Source organism: Sander vitreus, chromosome 11, assembly GCF_031162955.1.
Source record: "Sander vitreus isolate 19-12246 chromosome 11, sanVit1, whole genome shotgun sequence".
NCBI classification, from domain to species: domain Eukaryota; kingdom Metazoa; phylum Chordata; class Actinopteri; order Perciformes; family Percidae; genus Sander; species Sander vitreus.
The window spans coordinates 14,419,686-14,446,493 of NC_135865.1; the positions used below are offsets into that span (position 1 = coordinate 14,419,686).

Genomic DNA, 26,808 nt, shown 5'->3' on the forward strand with positions numbered 1-26,808 from the left:
AAGCAGTGAACAAATTAAAAGATTGACCTGATGATGGCGCTAAACGAAAAGTCAGGGGATCACCAAAGCGATTACATTTTTTCTCCTGAGAGGGACATGAATGTACCACATTTCATGACAATAGTTGTTGAGACATTTCACTTAAAACCACAAACATAAACCTAATGGGGACGCTAGAGGAAAAGTCAGGGGATCACCCAAGTCAGTAGGATTCATCTTCTGGGGACCATGAATGTCTGTGCAAAGTTTCATCTTAATTCATCCAATAGTTGTTAGATATTTCAGTATGGACCAAAGTGGTGAACCGACAGAGTCACCGACATTGCCATCCATGGAGCTACTTCACTAGCATGGCTAACAATAAAATCTACGAGATACAGCATTAAGACAAATGTAGATACAGCATTAAGACAAATGTAGTCTTGCTTTGTCAGACCTTCCTCCACAGCACTGCGGAGGAGGGTCTGGCTCATCCACACAGCATTCCGGGATGGGAGAAAATCGTGCTGTGGCATTTCTTTAAATCAATCACAATCGTCATGGGCGGCGCTAAGCATAGACATATACGTATACATGTCTATGGCGCTAAGCACTGGGAAAAGCCACGGCGCCTCTGCAAAATAGCCTCTGGAAGGAACTTATTTTGGTGAAACGTGTACGTTCAAAAGTTGTTTAAGTCGTGCAACAGAAAACTCAGATTGGACAGATAGTCTAGCTAGCTGTCTGGATTTACCCTGCAGAGATCTGAGAAACAGTTAACCATAGTCCTCATAAATCAACTGAAGTTTAAAATTCCAACACAAAGAAAATGGAAGGTAACGGACATCTGGCTGAAAAGAGTGAAATCCGGCGGAATGTCGGGATTTGGACTAAGACAAATGAGACAAATAAAACTCATTTTTTCTATTTAATTAATATAAATCACTAATTGATATAAAATGTTAAAGAAATTAAAAAAAGGCTGAAGTTTGACTTCATTTACTTGACAATACACGCGTTAAGACAGTATACAGGCTTTACAGGCTTACTTACAGGCCTCTGGAGGAATAGAGATATCTAGCAGATATTTTATTTGTTCTTTTAGCATTTGTCTCTGTAAAGCTGAAGAAACAGAACATAAAACAGGTACAGGTAATTCAATGTAAAATCCATGGTGATATGCAAAAGGTTTGCGACAGAGTACCAATAGTTGGACGATATCAACAGAAGAACAGTGCCATCAATGCAGCTGTACAACTAAACGATAGGGGATTGGTGAGATCCCAAGAAACTTGTTCTGACAGCAATTGTTAACAGAGGTGCGTGACACACAAAGTAAAACATAACACTGCTCACTGTGATCACTGTTTAAGAAAGTAATGCAGATTAAATTGGCAAGTTGACTTATTTTCCAAATGAATCCCCCGTAATGCAAATGAACAATTCGGTACAATTAAAGAGATAAGGTGAAATTGGTAATACGTTCAGACTTTTCAAACTAAAAAAATGCATCAAACAAAATCTGCAGATCTAACAAAAGCAAGCCTACTCAAATGCCCAGGTAACGGTTTCTTCTTTGAAAAACATTGCTAACAGTCCAGCTCCTATGTCATAAGTTGAATAGATATTTTCCTTTTTCCAAGACCATTGGCAGTCTCCGAAATGCCCGGTAAGCCATCTTTGGATGCCAAAATGTGTCCCGCCAAGTGTTAAAATAAATATAGGTTTGTGCCACTATAAGGGCACTGAACCCACCAAGTCTTGTCTTGTGAGATTTCTCTAAGATGGTCCCACCTCTGGATTTCTTCAAAGACCTTTAAGTACTTCTGCCTCTCCTTCTCGAGGCAGGTTCAAATGTCCGTTTTTATTTTGTCCAGAGAGTTGTCAATCTTTGTGAGAGTCTTTTTGATGCGTAAGGCTGTTAATCTGGCTGAGGGATTCTGGTACCAGCACTCCTTCATGAGTTTAGCCATGGAGGTTAAAGTCTGAAAATGAAATAGGAGAAATAAATCAATCGCTATGTCCCATGTCAAGAATATTATTGAAATGTTTTTATTTCTGGATATCAAAACCATGCAGACTTGAATTATATACTTCATGACAGTTTGAATATCACTTACAGGGTCTGAAAACCATCTGTTTGGGATGTTGGGCCTTTGCTGATCAACACACACAACCTTCTTCATATCCTCAAAACTGGGATCACTTGGGACCACATCGTGAAAAGGTGGCTTGTAGTCTTCTACAATGCCTACAAGTAGAGCATAGCACGCAGCAATTCACTTTCAAGATCACTCAAAACAAAGTATAAGAAAGTTCTAATGACAAATGACTGACACATAAAACACAAATAAATAAATAAAATGAAAAAAATGTATGTTATCCTTAACTTGCTTTCAAGTGCAGCCTTGGGACAAAATAGAGATATGCGGTTACTGTGTCAGGGGTAAATCAATATATACAAATAAAGTGTTGCTGAAAGCCCAGTTCCTACTATAAAGCGATAAATCCATTTGACAGCCGATGGAAAAAGTAGATTTAATTTCACATAAGATGCCTCTGGCTTCTCCGCAGACCACTTTCAATCTTTCTATCAACAGCAGAGAAGCTTTTCCTTAGTCTGGCTTAAAAACAATGATTCTGTGTTAATTAAGATTAACATTTATTTATTATTCTGAAAAGAACCACGTGTTTACATGTTTATCTACAAATGTAAAAAATAAATAAATAAATAAACCAGTAACATCTTTAAAAAACTGACAATATGCTGCTTGTAGGTAATGCAAATGTGTTGGAATTGAGAAAAATGATGGATAACAATGAGACAGGACTACAGTGAAGCCAACAGGACCAAGTTGTGTAAACCATGTACTGACCATTGCTGACTGTCCTCCTGGCGATCTCCCATAGGACGAGGCCCAGGGCCCAGATGTCCACTCTCTTGTAGGACTCGAAACAGTCCATCTGGATGGAGTCATCAAGCACCTCAGGGGCCATGTAGCGCTTTGTGCCAACTTTAGGGTTGTTCCCCACATCTAACTCGTTGGTGTCTTGAAAATGCATGACCGCCAGACCTAGCATGAAAACACAGAACACTTTAAAGTTCCCCTTTCAGACATAAGACGTATGAAAACACTCGCAAATTCATGCCCGTAGATACTTGTCTTAAACTCAGATTAGAGGTGTTCACAGAGAATCTTTTGAATGTGAAAACAGCTTTCTGGTGTCTGAACATACATCATTCTGCACAGTGAAGCTCAAACATCCAGAGAAGTAACAATGGGAAAACACATTTGAGTTTTAAGCTTCCTATCTCAGACAACTACACTAGACTCACTCTATCGACTGACTGAAACGCTGAAACACTACTTGTTTGTCCTAAACAGTCCTGTTCCCACAGGAAGTACTCCCAACATTAGAAAAACTCGCTTGGGAGACAAACAACTCCTGCCATGTTTGTCGGAACAGTGAAATGCGTCACCTGGAGTACCTGAATTCGTTTTTACTCAAGCATCTGCAAATGGAACATTGGTGTATTAGACAGAGTGGTCTGAGTCCCTCTAAATGTGTTTTTGATTAAGCACCCGGAGGTACACTCAAGCAGTGGTTGTTCTTCCTAAATTAACAACAACTATGGCTAAGTGGATAGATGGGAGTGGAGTGATAGTACTGCAGATGCATCTCTTAAGCAATACCCATGAACCATAACTTTTAAATCAACCCCTTCAGTAGCTTTAAGGTGGTTAAAATGATCTTATGATGAATCAACTTGTTATCCGCTCTTTATTGAAGCCATATTATGTATACACGAAAGGAAATATTCAAACCCAAGATTTTGTGGTTTTTATAGCTGCACCATTCAATCTCATGTAAATATTATAGTTGTGTTGTGCATTATTTCATACATATTTTCCCCAAAATAAGCCTTACATATTTACTCTGGGATCTCTAGTAGAGTTTAAATACATCTCTGTGGGATTGATCCTATTCACATTTTGAAAGCAAAACAATCTAAGTTAAACTTTTAGATGAAAAGGAGTGGGGAAATATATATATAAACAGCATATTTATGATATAGATCTGTCAGTATTCTCACCAAGGTCAGCAATGCAGCACTGTCCATTCTTTTTAACCAATATATTTTTGCTCTTGAGGTCTCGGTGGGCGATTGCCGGTTTGCCCCGAGTGCCAAAGATCTCAACATGGAGGTGTGCCAGGCCGCTTGCGATGGAGAGCGCCATGCGGAGGCAGCTGGATGCATCGAGAGTGCTGAGTTGAAGGTAGTCGTACAAGGAGCCCATCTCATGGAAGTGAGTGATCAGCCACAACTGAGTGCTGGAGTTCCTTGAGGTCATGTCTGAGGCTATGAAGCCTAAATTGAAAGAAATATTTCAATGTGATTAATAAAAAAAAAGCTTTGATTAACACACACACCATAGTATGTAGCCAATGGGACATGTTTGGGCACTACAGTACAACAAATAGCCAGTAAAGATGAGGTAGAATGGTCTGCACAAGTATTTCTTAAAACAAGAGATAACTATTAAATTACATATAAATACATTTTAAAGCACTAGAGCCTCCTGATTTTTTGTCACATATTGTCTTGCCGTAATCAATGAAATTATGTTCATGCTGGGTTTAATTAGCAATTAGTTATGTCACAACACATTGTATGGTACAGTATTGTCACAGCTCGCTGAGCCTGTATTCATGAAATATGGTACGTACCGAGGATGTTCTCATGCCTCAGCAGCACCGTGTTGTAGATCTCAGTCTCTCTAAACCAGGACTTCTCATCTCTGGAGGAGAAGATTTTGACGGCAACACTCTCTCCCTGCCACTGACCCCTCCACACTTCACCGTAACGGCCCTTACCTGGCGGGCAAAAACATTGGAAAAATTACCAAACGGCAAACACAGAAATGGACTCATAAAATAAATCAGCCTGAGGGATGTGTTTTGCTATAAAAACATTACTTGATGTTTTTGTTGTTATGTCATCAAATGTCTGTCTTTTTTGTAAAGGTTGCATTTAGAGCTAAAATTACCATAATCTACTCTTTGAGCTCATCATCTTTCTGTAATGAGTTTACAGCAGCAACAATCTGTGATAAGGTTCATCATATGCTGGCTGGTCAGTTCCACATAGCAGATAAAGTTAGTGAGTGGCTAATGAAGAAAGTCAAACATTTTGTAGCTATAGACCCAGATATCTTTGTCAGGATTGAGCTAAAAGGCAGGTGAGTATTGGAATTACATTTATCAGGTGGCCAGAAAATTAATACTAGTAGTAGCTGCGTCTACTTGATATGCTAATAGGCAATGTGGTGGTGTCTGTGAAAATGTCAGCATATTTGTTGTCCCCTAGTGGCCACAAATAAATGCATGCACATTTGATTTGATTTTCTTGGGGGAGTTTGGCTAGAACTACCAATTGCACCAACACAAATGGAGTAGAAGAGTGATAAGTGAACTTATTTCAACATGGGTGACATAACCCTTAACACTGATAACTATGGCAACATGTTTGTCGATAGGAAAATAGCTTTGTAGTAGGGGTGAAAATCACCAGAGGCCCCGCGATACAATATTAAAATACTTATGTCATGGAATGATGCTATTGCGATATTCATTGCAATTTACTACTTTTTTTCCCCAACATAAAATGATGTCCCGTAAGAAAAACCCTAACCCAACATCGGTTTTATCTAAAAGATACATTTCTCCAGAAAAAACTCAACTGCACCATCTAGTGGACTGAGAAGCAACTGATTTTATTATTCTAGTACCAAAAAGTTAAATTCTCATGTGCATTAATAAAAGATCGATACCTGGCGTCTGTGTATCGATACAGTATTGCTATGGAAAATATTGCAATACTATGCTGTATCGATTCCCCCCCCCCTCCTAGTTTGCACTTAACATACTACAACCTTAAAACTTAAATATGTGCAATTTTTGTTTATTTTCCTAGGGATCTGATTGCTGAACATTCATTCTTGCCCAATTTCAGAATAGCCTCCCAGCACTGGCCTGTTTTGCAACCCAAACATTTATTTCAAGCTGATTTATTTCTTGTGGATAAAGTCATTGTATTGCATGTATTGGTACCGACCAATACATGCAATACAACGACTTTATCCACAAGAAATAAATCAAGGATCAAGGATCTTCAAGGACCGCCTTGAAGATCTAGCCGCCTTACAAATGAAGGCAGGAAAGAGCGTGTACTAGTATCAGTGGAGCTATGAACAAGAAAGTCCAGTTTCCTGGGTTATAAGACAGTAACATGCTACACAGTGAGTTACACTCCTTCAAGGGAGAATTTACAACTCTGGTAAGTTATAACAGCATCAATCATTAGCTCCTCTGTCAATACATGTAAGGTAAACAATGCTATAAAATATTGTCTCTGGTATATATGCCTTACACATACTGTATTTGTCCAATCGCAGTGTGTTGTCAAATGGTGTACGACTGCACTGAGACTTTGGTTGAGCCAGGGCCACCTTTCTAGTGGGACTTTCTGGCATTTTTTGCCAGTGCCCCCATGTCAGCACAATGGGAGTGCCTCACTGAAATGAATGGGGAGGCAGAGTTTTCTGAGACAGTGCTATTTTTAATATGAAAACAGCCTTTAACAGGGCACTTACCCACACACTCATTGAGTGTGATTTGTCGTGCAACAGTTCTCTGAACAAGGAAAGGGAGTCCTGAGCCACTTCCTGACGTGCAGGAATGATCCAGAAGATCCTGGCAAAGAGAAAAACAAAGAGTAAAGTTACATCCGTTTGTTTATATTTGTAAATAACCTAACTGAATGAAAATCTTCCCAAAGGAATCCTGTTGCTCGAGCCTAAGAAATGATGAAATATGTAGCATCTGCGACTCAGATGGAGACTAATACACCCGGCCGCCTTTGATGTGGCACTCACGTGGGATGGAGGGTGGCAAGCAGTGCGTGTACCAGGATTTTGTGCATCTGTGTGTCTGTGCTGGAGGTGCAGAGTGCCCCCTGCTGAGTAAACAACAGAAGTTCCACCCCCTCCCTGGTGACTGGTGTGAGCCCTAGAGATTTTTATCTAACCAAGGGCCAGACTCCAAAACATGCGCAATGCTGCTCAGCCTTTTATTTTTATCTCAGCCATAAGACATGCAGCATCTTGGTGCTGACACATGAGGGCAGTGTGCAGCAACAGAGCCGGCAGCTGCTGAGCAAAACAAAACAAACGACTAAACTGCGGAGGGAGGACGAGGATTGAAAACAACAGAAAAGAGTGATGCAGGCAGTGATGCCTCAGATAAACAGAGCTGCCTGAGAGACAATTTGGAATGACAACACAGGAATGCAAGACAGAGGCCATAAAATGAATGATGAGTTGCTCTGCAGAGAGGTTAAATCCCTCTCTTTGGTACAGGAGGATTGTTTTTAGGAGGGTATATTTGGGCCAGGCCGTTAAGCAGCAGAATGCAATCAGAACGATGCAATATCATCATAATCAGATATGACTTCTGGGCAGCAGGCTGCAGAGACAAGCACATGTGTTTCAGTCGATTTGCTTTTCACAGCCACACCACTGCTGCCAAGCACTTTTTAATTATGCTGAAACAAACATTCTGTGGCTTCATATTTGGGCTTTCCATTGCCAAGTGCATTGATGGACTTTGGAAATAGTTAGAAAGAGAGCCAATATCTGCCATTTCTTTCTCTGACACACACACACGCACGCACACACGCACACACACTTAACAGCTGGACATGTTATTTAAAAGTTTCATAATTAAAGATAAATGGGATAATCTGGACTTTGAACAGTTAAACCTGCTTATAAAAAGAGATTATATGTTCCATGACAGCAACAGATGTAAAATAAATACTTTCAATAAAAATAAAGTGTACTAATGTGTCTTTATGTACCTCAACATATGCTGTTGTGAGCATATAGAATCACAAAATGGATGGTAACAGTCGTGTACTTTGTTAGGGCACAAGCTAGACTGTGAGCAATTTCTGCTGAACTTGGATACACAGTGTGTGAGTCAGTGAATGTGCTGGGTTGCCTTTCAGACTAAACGCTAACCACAGGACCACCTAAACTCTGGATCAGTTTACTGGGACTAAAAACACAAACCACTCTGCAGAAAATTTATAATCCACAGTTGAGTGGAGAGAAAATAAATAGCAAAAGATATTCCTCTAACAGACTGGAAAAGTGGCTAAGAAGATTCACAAACACACACACACACACACTTCATGAATATGTAGCCACTATGCATTGTTTTAAATGTTTTTACATACGAATTACCAAATACTCTTGAGATTATGATGTGGAAAGTACACAAAGTTCAGAAGTGTTAGTCTCCACTGCTGAATGTAATCATTTTTGGAGAGAGACATCGCACATGTTGACCTAACAACAACACTAAGCACTGTAATATATTAAGGCTTAAACTTTACCTTATACAGTGTATCTATCTATAATTTCATAACATTTAATGAACCAAACATGAGGTTTCGGGGGGGTTTTCTGCCCTGTATTTAGTGATTTATTTCTTTAATGTGCTCCCACCATAGAGTGAGTGCTTTAATGGATTCATCCATGTAGTGTGATGCAAACCCAAAATAAAACCAATAGAACTGAAGAAACAGATAAATGGAGTAACATTTACAACTTCACAACAATGGTCCAGTGGGCTGGTTTTATTCTCTTGTTCCATTTTTATGTTTTTATTAGACTGGAATTATGTTGAAGGAAAAAAATATGCTTTCTTTGAACTGAAGTTGTCTTCAGTTCAGCATTTGTGTCATGTTTGGGTCAATCACAGCATATAAGACTAAAACATGGCTGCCTTGTTCACAAATCTGGATTAAAGAGGCAAACAAGGTTTATCGTGCCATCGTGTCTATTGTATATTATCTTGTGGTGAATAGTCCAAATGTGTACACTGAAGAGGCGGAAGTCCCCTCTAATCCAACAGGGTTTTAACTCATCAGCTGAATCCCTTAAGTTATTACAAAACATAATTTTAGAAGGGGGTTTCCATCTCTGTTGTTGGTATACATTTGCACTTCTTTAAAAGATTTTAAAGACTCTTTATGATTCAAGTGTACAGCAACATTACCACCCACAATCAAAAAACAAAATTGGATCTGCTATTACTCTCAAAATGATGAATAGGTCTTTAAATATCGGAACTCACGCAAGACAACAACTTAATCTAAATCATTAATGTTTTTTGGTGCTGTAAATTGTTTGTTTACATTGGTAAAGTATTTAAGAACAGCAAACAGACCTAAAGTTTTAATTCTGTTCAGCTGAGAAATGTACAAAATGACAGGTTCAAATCCATATTAAATTGTACTGTATATGTGAAAATATTTATAACATACGTATATGGTAAATAATTACACATATTGGGCCTTTGCCTACTCTATGAAAATAAGCAAATGTAACTAAGTATTTCAAAAAGCTTTTTTTTTTTTTAAACCAATCTTGATTTAAGTGATTTAATATTATATAATCTTTTACCGAGCCCTGAACTGATATGCATTTTCTTACATAATACAGCTGGGCTCACAGTGCATATTTCAAATACATCAAGACAGTACAACCAGCATAGTATAGGTATCAATTCTTCTCATAGTTTCCTTCCTAAGTGCTTAATGACACTGGCTGTTTTAAACTAAATCTGTTCACTCAGAAAATAGAGTCTCTGCACAGTTTTATTTACTAATTCAAACTTCTTTCACACAGCAGACGTTCTGTGCCTCACTAGAGTCAATTTATAACACCTACAGTATATGGCAGCTAGCAGAGAGAGAAGAAGTGGGTTAAAATAAAGGACTGGAATTTAATTTAATAGTCATATACTAGTCAATTAAATATGCCTTGATCAGCTCTTGTACCAGTCAGTCATTCTAATAAGCTTAGGAGTTAGCCTCCTAAATGGTATCCACCTACTCACCGCCAGTGTGCTCTCCCCCACGTTGGATGCGATAAGGCCATCGATAGTTCCATATTCAGCATCTCGCGATGTTAGTCTCTCCATTTGGTTGTTGTGGATGCGTCTGAACACCAGGATAGCGATAGCAGAGAGGATGATGAGGACGATGATGGGCGCCATGATGACGATAGCCAGTGTGGTCACACTGTAGCTGGATAGCTCATCAGCTGTGAGGGGAAAGAAACATTGACAATGTGAGATTTCTTCAGACTATCAGGTCATCCTTTTGGACATTCTTTAGAACACAAAATAAAGCTTGATTTCAAAAAGACTGATTTTGGCTTGCATCAGAAGACTGAGTGCTTGAGTAAACAACAGATGGGAGTGTCCAATGGAACTTAACAGCGATATAAGAAGAGATTATTATAACTATGTACGGAGAGGGAAAACTCTTCTTTGCTGTGGCTTTTTCTCTGACTGGACCACACATACTGACAGAAATCATAGGTTTGCAGCACTCTGCAGACTATCTGAAAAAAACAGTTAAGGGTGGGGGTGCACACAGACCACATATGCGCATGAGCATTCACTCTCTCACACAGACAGACAGACAGACAGACAGACAGACAGACAGACAGAGTGGATCTCATCAAGTCAGCAAAGGCCAGCCTGATGAATTGACCACCATTCACACTTTCCAAACATTCCAAGGGAAAGACTGCTCGGCTCTGCCTGCAGCACAGACAATGCCCCCTTTTTCGCAACTCGAATAATGAACCATTTCTCCCAAATACACGTAGCTAGCAACACGTAGTAACTCACCAGACTTGAACCAAATGCATGGGCAGAGATGCATTTAGCTAGACTTGTATTTGTGGCAACATAAGACAGTGGAGGTTTGCAACATGGACATAATGTCAATTGTTATGATTGGGTAAACTGCACCCAAGTCAGTCAGTGTATGTATGTATGTATGTATGTATGTATGTGTGTGTGTGTATACGTATGTGTATATGTACAGTATATATTCACTTTTTTAAATACAAACATATCTGTATATAGTAGTCAAATGTTTATGTTTACCTTGTTCAGCTCTGTTGTCCGTGTTTTTAGCGTATGTCTATTTCTGTGTATGTACTTTAAGAGCAGCAAAAAGCCAGAGTCATTCCTTGTATGTGTTTACACTTACTTGGCCATTAAAACTGATTCTGAGGTTAAATTGTATGTATCTCTGATCTAATCCTCAAATGCATAACCAAAGGATACAGCTAAGGTATTTAGGTATACATATTTATCTATAAAATATACAGTAAAGGTGAAAGAAACACAAAGGGCAAAAACAGCTATGTGTATAGATGCCTGCCTCTCCTTAATTCCCAGATGGCTTCACCCTCTGGGCTTTTGTCAGCCAGCTCTGATGGCCTCCGTGAGGACAGAGGGGGAGTGGACCATGACTAAATAATACTCAAAACCTTTGGTTGCCCACTGGTTCCCCCATTTCTGTTTCATAGGGTGTCAGGAGTGTGACCACACAGAGGTGTAACTCTGGCCAACCGAAACCATCCGGAACAGCCCTGGCACACAGTTTCACAGCCGATGACGTAGACCTCTCAGTGGAGAATTTTATTTTGTCTAAAACATTAATAGCTAACCCACATGGCTCCTATTCTGAATAGATGAAAGCTAGACAGCACTTTGTCTGGAATGGGTTTAGCAATTTGGTTAGGACACAGTTTAAGGCTGAAATGTACAGATGGAGCATCTTTAATAGAAAGGTACAGAACACGGCATTCTCGGTAGTATAGTAGAGTACCTTTGACAGGTAGCTGCACAGTGCTGTTTATGTTACACAGGTGGCCATGGCAGCACTCCACAATCTGGTCTCTGGAGGGTGGGGTCTTGCAGGTCAATGTGCTCTGCTCATAGACCTTAAAGCAGCCTTTCTGGTACACCTGGGAGCCGGCGCTGACTGTCAGAGATGAAAAACACTGGTGGCCCATGCAGCGATTTCCTGTTACACATGAGCTGCCCTCACACACACACTGATGCTCCTCTTTGATCAGAGGCTTTACTTCCTCTTCTGCAAAAGATTCCGGAAAAGAAGACATGGCTTGTAAATAATTAAATATTCAAAAATAAATCATTAAAGCTATTCCTGAATTACTTTAGTGGTGTTATAAAAATCCAAATTCAAGTTTTGTCATAAAAAATAAAAATTGGTGTGAGTGACATAAGGTCTATGTTGAATGGCAGCCAAGAGAAATGTGTACAATGTGTACAAAGTCACCTTTCCCTGGAGCCTGCACACTGACGTTCATGTTACACAGATGGCCCTGGCAGCACTTGACAACATGGGCCGATGAGGGTGGCATGGCACAGGTGGCTCTCCCCTCCTTGTCGTCCCTCAGGCAGCCCTTCTGTTGGACTGCCACCCCATCAATCATCTTCAGAGAGGAGAAACACTGCTGGCCTCCACAGCGATGGTCACGCTCACACACGCCACCCTCGCACACACACTCCTGGTCTCTGAGGACTGGTCTGCCAGCAGACATTTCTATATCTGATAAGAGGAAATAGAAATATGGGGAAACCCATTAGAGCAATACCATTAGTAGCCCATTAAATTAAATGGCATTCACTCAGATCAGAAAACATGAAAATGTATCTCTGTTGGCTGGCTGAACAGACCAATCAAGTAAGTTTAAATGTATGAGTTTTGACAGAAAATAAATTCATATTTTAAAAAGACTTAATGGCAGGTAAGGGATTTGTTTCAATGGCAGTGATAATGAAAGTTTTACAGAAGTTTAGGCAAGATATTTTTCACACAGTGTTACGATGCAAACACCTCACCTTTCACCGGTGACTGCAAGGAGACGTTCATGTTACACAAATCTCCATAGCAGCACTCTACAACCAGTTCAGGAGTTGGTGGGCTTCCGCATTGTGAGGACCCTTCCTCTTTACCCACAATGCAGCCCTTTTGAAAGACCGATGTCCCGTTCAGTATAGAGAGGGAGGTGAAGCACTGCTCGCCAAAACACCGGTCCCCATTGCTACAGGACGCTCCGTCACACAAACATTCAGAGTTTCTCGCACTGATATCACCTACAAAAATAGAAAAAACTATTATGGAACAGGTCAGAATTCATCATTGGAAATAGACAGAGAGCTGCTGCAAAGGAGGACTTAAATATCTAATATGCTCCCAAATGTTTTGTGACAACAGATGATCAGCGCTTATCCCTCTGATGCATGTATATCTATTGTAAGTACAGGGACAAGTCTGGATTGCCACACAAAAAAAGCTCCTCTTTCCACTGCATTCCTCCACCACTGCAGCAGTTTAAAATAACACTGTGAGACAGCAGATGAGAGGGAGACAGACTGGGGAGGGGTAGTGAAAGTGAAAAAAATTGTGAATTTTTGGTCTATGCATGTAAGAGACTTGAGGGGGACAGATAGAGGCAGAGAGGCTGAAAGATTGTGTTTATGTTTAACCAGAGTAAAAGAGAACAGGGAAACAGAGACCTGGTACACACCCTTCCAGCTATTGCATGTACTTGGGACAAGCTGTGTTTTGTGACAAGACACTTACCTTCCAAGCTAGAACAGGGAAGGACCAGGACGATCAAAACCAAAAGAAACATGTCCCCAACCGTAATTGTAGACCTAGAGAGAAAAAAAGAAGGAAAACATATAAATGACGGCTACACTCCAATGCATATGTGTTTTTTGCCGGCCAAAAAAGGGCTAAAATTGTATTCAAAGCAAAGGATGCTGATTTTTATACGGAAGAACAAGAATACATTTGGGATTTTTTATAAAACATCTTTCTGGACACCATTGAGCGAGACGGACATAAGACCAACAGAGACAGGCAGATAACAACAGGATTTGCTGTCAACCTAAGAGTATTAGAGAGAGCAATTTATTTGAGAGCAATTTTACAGAGGGAGACCTTTTTGGGTTTTCAGAAAAAGAGTCAACACCAAGTTTAAAATGCTCAAGTAAAGTGGGTCTCATGCCTTCCAGTTGTCCTGACAACAAGGCATTGAGTGGCAGGCAATGGGGAGACTGGCGCTTTCCTATTGGCTGCCTCCGTGCGTGCGTGTGTGTGCGTGAGTGAGTGCGTGCGGCGGGATGTGTGTGTGTGTTGGAAAGACAGGCTGCTAGGCAGTGAGGGGAGAGGAGCAGACAGACAAGAGACGAGGAGGAGGAGGAGGAGGAGGAGGAGGAGGAGAAGAAAGAGGAGAGGAGCATAGCGGGGAGAATGAGTGTGGGTGCCCAAATACTATCGTTTAGAGATCTGGAGACTAATCCTTCAATTTTTAATGTGTCTGTAGAAGCGTCATACACCGTGCAGTTTTTTTGTTTGTTTTATCCAGTGACAGATTTTTATTAGACCACCAGTTTAACTATAACTATGAACACAAGGGGCAACACCCCCAGCTACCCATTTTATAAAGATATGTGAGTTTTGTGGAGACATCATAGCCTGCAGCGTGCCCTGTTTATGCCATACTAAGCACCAGGGCCGTTATCTTGGAAGCATGTGTGTCTGCGCCTGAGTGCATCTGTGCCACTGATAAACACCCCAGTGCCCCCCTTACCTCCATCCCCTCCAAGCCTTTGTGCCCATCTCCCAGACATAAATGATTAAGCACGTAATGTTAGCATTAGCTCAACGGCGGCGTCTGTACGGGCCGCTCACACACAGACCACATGCTGCTCCTTTAATCAGAGCACAAAACAGAGGCTGCCACACAGAGATAATCAGGAGCTCTGTCTGCTCCCTTTGGACCAGGGGAGCGTGGAGCAGCATTGGGGGCAGGGAAAGGGCAGGAGGGCATGAAGAGGCAAAGGAGGTAAAGCCAGGGGGCATCTGAGGGACAGTGGGTCAGAGAAAGACAGAGAACGTGGCCAAGCGGCATGTGGGCTGCAACAGTGAGGTAGGCAAAAGAGAGGGAGAAGTGGGACAAGGAGGTGTCTGGTGTCAGCGCCCAGAGGGACAGTGGGAAGAAGGGCACCATGCTGGTGGGGGACGGCCGGCTGGGCTACAGTGAAGCCAGGGGAAACAGGATAAAGAGATAAGCAGAGAAGTAAAAGACAACAGTCTGGAACACACACACACACACACACGCCAAAAAAAAGTGATTCTGACTGGTTATCTTGATATTGACTCAAATATCACTCATGTAGAAGGACCACAAAAAGCATATCCTGACTCACATGCTGCCGACAGATCAATAACTCACCTCAATTAACTAAGTAGAGCATGTCACGCGACTCTATTTAAAGGCCTCAATTAGCGTAGGTAAATAATTTGCTGCATTTTTTATTACATTTACTGCTGAAAGACCCTCGACGGGGCACTAAAATGATCTATGTCTCAATTCATCTCTCCCACGCAGACACTTTGTCTTAAATAAGCTATGATAAGCAGTGAGCCAGACGCAGCAGACCAAGTTGCTAAGTGGTCCTGTTATGCGTTTGCCGTTATGTACACAGCAAATATTTCAGTCTATGCACTGCAAAACCTGAGGGCCGTTTGCCTGATGTCCAACATGTTTTTATGTTTCTATTTTGCACACATACATTACTGTATGCATTTCTATCTACACAGTTTGTTTTGCAAAAGCACAGTGAACACACACTACTCCACATCTATCCACACATGAGGCATAGCTAGCTGGTAACATATCAAGCCAGCTAACAGCTTTGCGTGATGAATACACACCCAGGACTAGTCCTGATATTGGAAACCTCAGAAGGGAGTCTTGGAAAGGAGAGAGGCAGGGCAAGCATCTGCAATACCGATTGCGATCTGAGCAGACAACTTTATGGCGCTGTGTGTATGTGGGTGTGTGTTTGAAGCTCTCTGTCCCTGCGTATTGAATTCTCTGGCAGTGTTCTGTGTTCATAGAGCTGACATCCTGCCAAGGGTGTGCTCTCATCTCCCCCCTTATCTGTCTCAACCCCCTTCTTTCCGTTTATTCCCTCTTCTTATATCCCCTGATGTGGTTTTGTAATAGGAAACTAGTATAAATACCACATGTGAAAATATATCTAAAGTTATAATTACAATGTTTACTGCTGTTGGAACTAATACTATAATGGGTCTTACTAAATTATAATGCAGGGAAATATTTTATACAAGCTTAAAAAGGTGGCTAAATGGTATTTCACACAACTGTGAGTAAGTCATTTGTTTTTCAATGTATTATGATGATTCCTTCTCTTTTACTTCCTTTCTGTGAAAGGTCAGGCAGTTAATACTGGTCAGGTGTCTTGAGCTCATGTTTTGCAGTGGTAGAAAGTAAATCAAGTACTGTACTTAAGTACGAAAGCACAATGTTAAAGTACTTGTACTTGCTAGTTCAAATCTAGTTTTATTCCACTACATTTCATATTGTGCCTTTTACTTTGCAGTTACTAGTTACTTTCTAGATTGATGTTTTACATACAAGCATGTGATCATCTTTTCAATGCAGTGCACTGTTAAGGATTTAACTTACCAAGTGTATAGAAAGTACAATGGGGCGAACAATGGGGCGAGCTTGGGACCAGGAAGGTCGCCGGTTCAATCCCTAGACCGGCAGGATAAAATCTGGGTGGGGAAAGTGAAAGAGCAGCGGTTGTCTGCAGGTATGCAGGTCTCTTAATTGACTATTTTCAATGGATTTATGCCTTTACCTTAGCAAATAATCTAAATGCTTTTCCCACCACAGGGATTTTGTATGATGTTATCAATGCATCTTGGATGCATAAGCACTGACCTTGCACATGGGAATATAAAAACCACATTGAGCTCAACACAAGGTAGCCAAAGTGTGTACAACCCGGAGAAAAATAGTTGAAATAGACTTGCCCAGTGTAAAGTATGTTAGGGCTGACTCCCGCTGAGTGCTGCTGGAGGGACTTGAAAGTGATCCTACATATCAAGGCTCCCGCTTTATGATGCCACATTTCCTTCCCAGACTCTTTCCAGTGATCCCACTGCAGAGGTCTATCTTGATAAGCACTTCTCTAAAGATTTTGAGCAGGGCTTAATGCGATTAGATGGAGATGATTAAACATGCCACTCAAATGATGTGATTGGTACAACTGAAGCCAAAAAGAAAAGCAAGTTATTTAATTAAAATGATAATTTAAATACATGCAAGGAGTTGGTACACATTCCCACTTAAAAGACTTCATCTTCAAGTGCCATTTTAAACCTTATATTTTATTACTATTTGTTGTTTCTAGGTGACATTTTAAAACTGAATGTTGTTATAGTTTTCAAAAACAACAACAAAAATGTATTTGGGTCAAGACGAAGGAGAGAATGACAAAACACTACTTTGTCTGATGAGCATGGTGTATCACTGAGGTTGAGGAAGGAGGAGGCTAGAAGCCCTGCAGGAGCTGCTGAGTCATCATGCTGGCAAAGAGTGAGACGAGAGGTGGAATCTGTGTCTGAGCTGGCAGGCTGGCACAGTTACCATGGCACAAATAGCCCGTGCATCGAGGAAACTGCAGCAAACTGCGGGACAGCGAGAGAAGAAACAGGCAAAGACTGGGGCAATGCGGCGCCTGCTGTTCGTGTTCGTGTCCCTGTCCCCGTCCCCGACAGCCAAAGTGCCAGCATGCCATCAGGGACACACAGATGGTTCGCTCCTAGGTGAATGTGGGTGTAACACAGACCTAGGGGAGAAAGTCGTCGTCTTTGCTGCAGCCCACATTCATATTCACACTACAGCTCAGCAAATCAACACGTTCACCTCAGTCTAAAAAACATTCTCTGCCTACAGTCAAAACCAAAACTTGGGATGACTAAAACTTAGTTGAAAGAATATACGACCTTAACTTTTTAGTAGGGTATAAGGGAATACACACTTGATACAGCTGTCCTTTTGAGCTGTGTAGTATAATAACAATGAATGTTGTCTAAAAAAGAAGAAGGGTGCATACTAATGATGTGAACATCAGAGTTTGATAATTAAAAAAAAAAAAATTGGAGTAACCTGAACAAAACTGCATTCCAAAAGTCAAGGACTACATATCAAAGTGCCAACACTTTGCATAAAGCACAATGGTAATGGTTAACCAATTTAGGACAGATTTGATGGGCCTTGTCATCTTTCGGAAGGCTTGTAGTGAAGTTGGCTTAAGGCCCCTACACACTGTGTGGCAATCTTGCAGGTTCATCACATGTCACACTGTGCAAGATGGTCTAATACAATCTTGGTCCCAAATCTGTGTCAGGCTGTACAATATCAATTTTGAGGGTGCGATGAATGAGAATGTAGGACAATAGAAAAAAAGCAGAGACATCATGAAGTCAAATCATCCATTCTGCACTGCTCTTGAGCTTTGAGAATGTGGTCCTAAATTTCTGAAACTGTTTGTTGACACAGGTGGAGACAGGTGTTGTTTTACTGTCAACTTTTGTCAGGAACAGTCCAAAATTGTGCAGTGTGTAGGTGTCTTTAGACCAAGCAACCACACTAGACAATAGGATGGCAGTCGAGTTTCCAGCATCTGCATCATTATAGCAGCAGGATCAGCCAATATTACGACAGATATTCTGCTTGATAATGAGAAATATTCTCTGACAAAATAACATCAAGTGAGCAGCTGGTTTGCGTGATGAAGAATCTAGCCATGGGATCACTACGTATAATTAATTTCGGCATTATTCTGGTCCAACTGGGCTTTAATCTGCATGCTAGTAGAGCACAAAATACAAAGAAAATAGGAACTAGCTCACTGGAACCAAAAGTGGCCAAACACACCTTTAAATACTGATATAGCTGGAAATGCTGGCCTTTATGTTAAATGAGGTTAGGACAAAACCAGCAGAGTAGGGTACAAAGACCAATATGTTGGTATTGAAACTAAACTCAGGTATTGTACTGGCAGCTGTATTGAAATTGAGCTCAATGCGGTGCTGTGACTTTGTCTGGGAGAACTTTCAAACCCAGGTGGACCCCCTCTTGATATTCTGTATCATACACTGAGGCTGTATGTGAAAGGCGTATGGTTCTGCTGACTACAAAGCAAAGCTCATTAACCTTTGGAAACACACCTCGCTGGCCAAGGGGCTCATCAAATGGAGATGAAAGAGTAACTGCTGTGGCCCCTTGGAAGAGCCTGTGGAATCTGCAGTGCCCCATCAGGTCGAGCCAGGTTCCATCTCTCAGGGCCCGACAGTATCTCAGCAGCTGCCTCCTTTCACAGTGTGAGGAATGTAATCAAATGCAAATGCCCCCCTGCGTATGTTCAATACTCACTCACACATTCATTGTAGTAGGATTCAACAGCATAGCAGGTTTTTGTTCCTTGGATACAGTGTAGCTAACACACACACACAGACAGACACACACACACACACAAGCCTAGATCAAATGTAATCGGAGACAATTGTTGCCTTTTCTTCCTGCTGTGGTCCAACCCTACCTTACACCTCTGCACCCACTCTAAAGGCCATTTTACAGTAGCCGCATCCAAGCTTGCGCGCGCCAATGTGACGTCAAAATGACGTAGATCTCGCTGGCACTCCAGGATTTTGAGTGCGCGAGCAGAGGGCGCACACCACTCTATTTTTGTCAGCAGCGCGCAACAAAGCGGAAACAGGAGGCCTGAACGAGTTCGCCAACAACCGGATGCCAGGACTCTCAGAGTGACTGCAAGTCTCTCCTGTAAACTTACTGGGTTAAGATGAGTTCTTTTATGGTGAATGAAAGGCTTGATCCGACGAAGTAGGTCATCGAATCAAATCGAAGCATTGACTTCGATGCTGCTGCCAGTTCTGCTGTCGTTTACCTTTTTCTTCGGTAGCCTTTCCTCATTAGCGCCACCTCTGTTCAGGAGAAGACTGTAACTAGTGTCGCGACCACCACGCGCGAGTATAAACAGTTACGGCGATCCCATGACGTCACATTTGCGCGCGCCAGGTTGGGAACGGCCAGTGTACTGAACGTTTGACACACTCTGCAAGGCCCCAATCACAAAAAAGATGAGCATTTTGATACACTTTGTTTCTAATGCATGACAAAATTTGATTCGCTTAGATGCAGCACCACAGGGCAATAGTTGTGAGGGTGACAGAGAACAACTGAAAACAAAGGGTAGGTCTGGGAGGGTCTAACATACAGACATCAGATCAACATTAAGACATCAAGTTCTGCAGACACAACATCACATTTGTACGCAGTCATAGTAGGATTCACGTTTCCGCAAGTTTTATTATGGTTTTGTGTTGCGTGACGTCTCGTGAGACACAACTTGGAAGACTTAACAGCATTGTGAAGACACTATTAACAAGTTTTCTATGCAATGGTAACTATAGCAATTAGACATTAATTTTCACACAGCCATCAAAACATCTGAAACAGCCAATTCAAACACCATCTTTATGGCCCTCAGCTATGTTTGCCATCGAAGGAATGCACAAACACTCTCCCTCCAAACGACCATCTCACAAAGTTCACTGCCCTGGGGCAATACTATTCTCAAAAGGACACCTTGATTTGTATCACGGTACACTCTTTAAAACACATTTTCCTTTTTGTAAAACAAGTAAATCACACCAACGAGCTGGCATACAGCTAGTCAAAGCTCAGGGAATTTTTTTGTCTTGATTGATTCTGCCTGGCAAAGCTGAGCTCCAAGAGTCCGAGAACTAACATTATAACCCTCGCTGCGTGACCCCCAAACATCAACCAAACCATTCACCACCGTGATGATAATCACTCAGCAAACAGCTTGCAACAAAACAATGAATCTGCCTACAGCACTTTGCTCTGTAGCCACTACATCCTGCTGCCAATGGAGCCTTTATGGCTGAGAGTTTCCTGGCCTTCCGGAAAGAGAAAAGACTTCTAAGGAAAAAGACCAGTAGTAGTAAGCAGTTTCTAAGCTTTAAAAGTCAGAAATGGGAAATGAAGACGTAAGTGGTTAGCGCATGTAGGGCTGGGTGATACATTTTCAGTGGAATTGAATCGTGATGATATGATGATGGTGTTAAGAAGTCAAAACTAATTCTGATCAAACCCATTGGTCGATTCATTGATTAATTCGATCACAGAAATCTTATAATCGCTGCATCATTTCATGAGGAAAAGTCCCAAAAAAATCTTCTAAAATGTGAATTTATTTTTTTTAAATCCTAAACTACCTAATTGATTGAGAAAATAGCATAATCGTCACATAAAACTGATTGTTAGCAGCCTTAGATTTTGCATGAGTGCAATTGCCATAATATAATATATGTAAATGCAGATATCACAAAAATATTCCTATTATATTGTGATATTGATTTCAGCCAACTGCCCAGCCCTACTTGCTTGTCAAAACCGATTACTTACTAAAACATAATAAATGGCCCATTTGGCTCAAGCGTGGGGAATGGACTGGACTAATTTAAGCAAGCCCCATAAATGTGATGCTGAAGTACTACTATCATAACAGAACTACTTCAGTTTACGACCCCATGACCCAAAAATGAAACGTAGACTCAAGTTGTAGACAAAGTGCCCACACCAAATAAGAACCCGTGCCTGGGTCTGGGGAATGAGATCAGAGAGAGGCAGCAAGAGAAACAAAGCCATAACTTTTCCCATTAACAGCTGAGCGATAAGACAAGAGCACTGAAGCGAGTGAAGGGCTCATAAAATGTGTATTGCAGACTGTCTCCAGTGCAGTCTGGGGTTAGTGTGGAGAAAGAAGAGGAGCCACGCGCACTGCATGTGTGTGTGTGTGTGTGTGTGTGTGTGTGTGTGTGTGTGTGTGTGTGTGTAGTAGTGTCTTCTCCCTTCTCTGTCTCCACTGGTCCTCATCCACATTTGAACACTGAATAAGAGAAATCAATACGTCTGTGCAGAGCCTCCAGATAAGGAGCTCCGAAACAGAAAACAGGAACAAGACTAAAATTTGGCACATACACAGGCAGTCTTTTATCTTATTCTCTTTTCCCCTCTAACTTCCTGTGTCATGCTGAAACTGCAGTACCCGCAAGTCCCAGACAGCTCTTATCATCGTGATATGTTTGGACTACATAAGGCTGATGATTATTAAAGGCTCAAAAATAAACACTGCAGACAGAGGGCCCCTTTTAAAAAAGCTGGACAGGAGCATAGAGGAGAGGCAAATTCAGCCCACATGCTGTGTTCCTCTGCAGCCTGCTGCCTCATCTGATGCCAGGTTTGTTGCAGTCAGCTTTCTTTTCAGTCAGCATATACACACACAGAGATGCACATGCACACACAGGACGTACACATGGCCAAAAGCTGAAGCAAGATAGCTGAAGGTTGCTACTCTGAGCTAGACTTCAAGCCAAATCCTGCCTCCTTATTATCCTTTAGCCACCGCCTTCCGCCCGCATTCTCACACACACGTATGTATATACACACACTCCCACCCTTTCTTCCCTAACTCTAGAACCACCTACATGGAAGAGCGATGAGCCTCAGACTCTTGCTCAGACTTGAAGCAGTCTATCTTGGTCTCATAACTGCAGTTCTCTTGTTAATGACAGACTGTGTAACCTGATTCCAGTCTCTCTCTCTCTCTCTCTCTCTCTCTCTCTCTCTCTTCCTCCACTTGCATATTGTTCCAACCCAAACTGCCAGCTGCTTCTGACAGCCAAATTACTGTGCACAGAGAAATGATTGCTATCAGAGGCCTATCCCCCTAACCCAACAACCCCCCACCCATACTCGCCTCAAGCTTTCTAAATGCTCAAACCTCTGTGGGAAAATTATACACTTTATGTCCATCAGAAAGAACCGCTACAGCAGTGCACTGATGAAGAGGCCAAGATATCTGCAGCCAAAGAATTCAGGAGTCATAAGGGAGAGGCCAAACTTTCAGATTGCTACCAAAAGTCTATTTTTAATAGTTGTGTTCAAAGTAGTGCTGCATTAATGATTACTTTCATTATCAGTTAATCTGACTATTAATTTGATTCATAGTCTATAAAATGTTAGAAAAAGTTTCCCAGACTCCAAGTTGAAATCTTGAGACACAGGCACTTCTTTTTTCCTACCAAAGAGTCCAAAACAAAAGCAGCAAATCATCAACATTGGAGAAGTTGGAACCAATGTACATTTGACATTTATGTTTTCTTGAGGGACAGAACAATTCTCAGCAACTATTCTAACTGATGAAATTGATTTTAAAACAAAAGCGCCAAGCATTTTGTTCTTACAGCTTCTCAGTTGTCAATATTGTTTTGTTTTATGTGATCGTAAACTAAATATATTTGGGTTTGGGACTGTTAGTCAGACATAACAATCTAAAGACCTCACATTGGGCTCTGGAAAATTATTATTTTCTGAACTTCTATGATTGATTGACTATTTGTTTCAGCGCCAGCTTTTAGCAACCTGTTGGAAGTAAGATAAACTTGTGTAACAACATAAATATCTTCAAGCATCATACATCAGACACACATAAAGCCTCTTTGAAACAAATGCAAGAAAAACATTCATTCAACATTCCAAGACACCCCAAACCAGTCCTATTGTTGGGAATGCATTGTTGTTCTAAGAGAGACGGATAAACTCCAACTGAATGAGGAATAAGTTACCACAGTTGGGCAATTTGAAACAATGACACTGGCCCAAGGCCAATAACATTGTTGTAGACCAAGAGACGTTGAGAAGGAGGAGAGGACTAATCACAATGACAGGGCGAGCAACCACAATCAGGCCCGATGCCTGTTAGCTCAGCTGAACAGAACGGGATTCTCAAGATCCCCTGGCTGGAGTTGAACCATATCTCAGCATCAGACTGCCTGCCGTCCTTTTATCAGACCACTATCAGCCAGACTTCACGACGCAAGCCACTGAGAACAGCAGGCACCCACAGAGGCCAGGCTTCAGTGACTGGTCAGCTATGGGGTTACATTCTCCAGATCATCACCCAACCACACAAACACAGCCACTAACTGCCACTAACCATAACAGATAAAATCAACTGTGATTCCTCTAATCCAGTCCTGAAATTCACCAACAACAATTCATGTATTACAGCTTCAACTGGTGGGGGTCATAAGTGTTACAATTTATTTTGAGTGGCTAATCCATATTGATTAAACAATATGCTATCTACACTGACACTATCACTGCATAACGTATGGTTGTCAGAGTGGCATGCTTGAAAGTGTGGTCAACTGAATGGTTTAGGCGTCAACTTGAATGCATCACACAACTACGAGAACTTGGCCGGGCCGTGTTCAATCACGCAGGCTACACAGCAAAAGCAAATGCACACTCAACTGCTCCTCAGACATTTGGGCTACTAGAGAAGAAAGGCCCGATTAGTATGTGGGAAAGTAATTTAGTGAGTGCGAGGATCTAGCACAATGAGTTGATTCTGAGGAAGAGCACTTCAGTGTAAGCATTCCCATTCACACATCTTTTAATCGGCGCAATTATCTCTGAATGTTTCCAGCTAGCATTAACACCTTTGTAATGAAGTTTGCACCCTCTCATCAGCAGGTCTACCGTACTTTCTCTACATTTAATTGCCCTGCAATCTTATCACACATTTCCTTTTTGGTCTGATTGTTCCTCAGCAGGGCAAACGCATGTCAACAAATACTTGTATGAGAAATATGGGTGATATTTTAAATGTTTCTCCATATACTCCAATGCCAACTAGTTCAACATTAAACCACAGACTATTGCCATGCCGTGTCTTCACCAGTGTTTTTGGCTCTTCTCCCCCCTCCAGGGGTGCGATTGTGATGTTAAATGTGCTCAGCATGGGATGATGAGACACACGATCGAGCAGGAACGACCCTCCCAAAGAATGTTTGCATGACAAAAAAAAAAAAACCTCTTAAAAAAGTCACAACTAGTTGCAGTGTTGCGATCTTGATTTGATTGTGACGCAATGGTAGACCCAAGACGGGTTTTTTTGTCTTTTGGCCTGAAGCTCATCACTATTTATCAATAACTAAACAAAAACATCTCTCTGACGCGGTACAAAATAATTAAAAATGAATAGGCTATGGTAGGCCACGTGAAGGCTAAATCATATTTATATATGCACGTATTTGTTCACACAACCTGATAGATAATGATATGGTAAATAAAATGGGTGGCTACAATAACAAAACAGGCCAAGATTTTACGAAGAAAAGCTCAGAGGGATTTCAGTTGTGAGAGAGCACGTCACGAAATCTTATCCTGCAAATCAGCAAACTTCTCCACGCACACCGAAATGTCTATACTCGTATTACAATACACACTTTAATATAGGCCTACATTTGAGGTATGTCACGATTAAACTTACCTTGCAGGTTATTTTTCAAACTGCTTTATGGGGGCTCGGTAACTGGCGCAGGTCGATCTACTCTGCCATCTCCCGAGAATTCACCGACAATACCCGGTTTGTTTTCCAAAGTCTAAAAAGCAGAGGCTACATGACGCCAACATCATCGTCCGTCGTCAGCTCGGTGAAAGAAAAAAGTGACAAATTCACGCGATATTTAGGAGAGAGATAGATAAAGATACATTTTGTAACGTTGTGCCCCTTCACACACGAGAACTGTCTGGAGCTTCACAACTCGCACTCCAATCCACGAAGGCAAAAAGCCAGGATTGGAGGAGGAAGTTACCTTGCAACAACTCACTATTATCCAGCGTTAAGCGAGATCGTAAATACGGGCTCTTCCGGTCACGCGTTTCAAAATAAAACAAATTTAGCGTTTCGTCTTTCTTTAAATGTTGTTATCCCCAGGGGTAGACGAAGAATGAAGTCTATATGCTAATTAATTATAATTAGTAAACGTAGAAATACTACATTAAACAAGATACTCAAGTAGCCTGCATTTATTTACAGAGGCAAAATGTAAGTAGCCTACATTTGCTAAAGCAATGTAAGGTACAGAATTGTGGTTATTTTAACTTGAGTATTTCCATTTTATCTAGGCCCTTCTCCATTACATTTCAGGGGGAAAAGATGGTACTTTTGACTCTGGTGCATGTATATTTTAAAGTTGCAGTTATAGTTTAAAAATGAAGATTTTACGCACAAAATATATCAATCCCTTCAATAAAATATTTTTTAGATTAAGCAACCCTTGACCCACTAACAGTAAAATGATACTTACACATGAATGTATCAGTAATAATCCAATAATATAATTTATTCCACTTTGGCTTCTTTTACTTTCAATACTTTATATACACTAATATACTGTATATTTACTTAATTTACATGTTCAATGCAGGACTTTTACATTTAATGTGAATGTGAGTGTTTTTACATTGTGGTATTGCTACTTTTACTGAAGAATGGTCTAAGTACTTCCTCCACCACTTCAGCTAAATGTACTTAATTATCAAAAGTAAAAGTACCAATTATGCAGAATGACCACTAGCACACTTTATTATTATGATATTGTTTTATTGTCACTGATGCCTTAATTTGTAAGCAGCATTTTAATGCTGTAGCTGGTGGAGGTGAAACTATTTTTAACTATTTCACATACTATTAGGAATGGTAGGATTAAACTGTTTAGGGGCCTAGTAAAAAATGAATTTATGGACTTTCATTGATCCCATGTGCCTTGCATTGTGTCCAGCATTCCTACCTTAGAATACAGCTGAGGGTCCTGTGCTGTGTGGTAATTTGATTAAACACAAATTATTTAAGAAATATGCAACATGTAAACACAAAATTGAAATAACGAAGGTGTTGAAACTAGATTTTGACATAGGGACCTTCAGTAAAACAGAATCAATTTTAAGGCCGTTATCATGTCAGCTGATATTCTGCTTTAGAAGTGAATATCCCCAAACTAAATTTAAACTTCATTAGGACAAACCAGGCAACACACATTAGCTTTCAGGGAGTATTACAAGTAGCTCAAAGTTATAGGTA

General features: G+C 41.0%; 1 protein-coding gene across 3 annotated transcripts; it reads right to left on the bottom strand.

Moving 5' to 3' along the window:
- Positions 1 to 893: 893 nt before the first annotated feature.
- LOC144525183 (activin receptor type-1-like) lies at positions 894 to 25,549 on the bottom strand. 3 transcript variants are annotated; one of them, XM_078261770.1, is made up of 14 exons: positions 25,216 to 25,549; positions 19,001 to 19,143; positions 16,446 to 16,537; positions 13,526 to 13,599; positions 12,781 to 13,035; positions 12,215 to 12,487; positions 11,741 to 12,007; positions 9,949 to 10,154; positions 6,636 to 6,735; positions 4,711 to 4,857; positions 4,076 to 4,351; positions 2,856 to 3,053; positions 2,100 to 2,230; positions 894 to 1,964 (listed from the first exon to the last, which is right to left on the bottom strand). In XM_078261770.1, the coding sequence occupies exons 4-14, from the start codon at positions 13,575 to 13,577 to the stop codon at positions 1,830 to 1,832; spliced, it is 2,040 nt and encodes a 679-aa protein (XP_078117896.1). In that variant the 5' UTR covers positions 13,578 to 13,599; positions 16,446 to 16,537; positions 19,001 to 19,143; positions 25,216 to 25,549; the 3' UTR covers positions 894 to 1,829. The 3 variants fall into 3 exon arrangements, with proteins under 3 accessions (XP_078117896.1, XP_078117895.1, XP_078117894.1); XM_078261769.1 differs by lacking the exon at positions 19,001 to 19,143; XM_078261768.1 differs by lacking the exons at positions 16,446 to 16,537; positions 19,001 to 19,143.
- Between the last annotated feature and the right edge of the window lie 1,259 nt (positions 25,550 to 26,808).

What these genes read in the sequence shown, in the direction of transcription:
- LOC144525183 (XM_078261768.1), bottom strand. Translation starts at nt 13,577, where the DNA reads ATGTTTCTTTTGGTTTTGATCGTCCTGGTCCTTCCCTGTTCTAGCTTG. An exon ending in CACACTCAATGAGTGTGTGG is followed by an intron (nt 4,858 to 6,635) that starts GTAAGTGCCCTG and finishes TTTGCCCGCCAG; the next exon opens with GTAAGGGCCGTTACGGTGAA. An exon ending in ACAGATGGTTTTCAGACCCT is followed by an intron (nt 1,965 to 2,099) that starts GTAAGTGATATT and finishes TTTCATTTTCAG; the next exon opens with ACTTTAACCTCCATGGCTAA.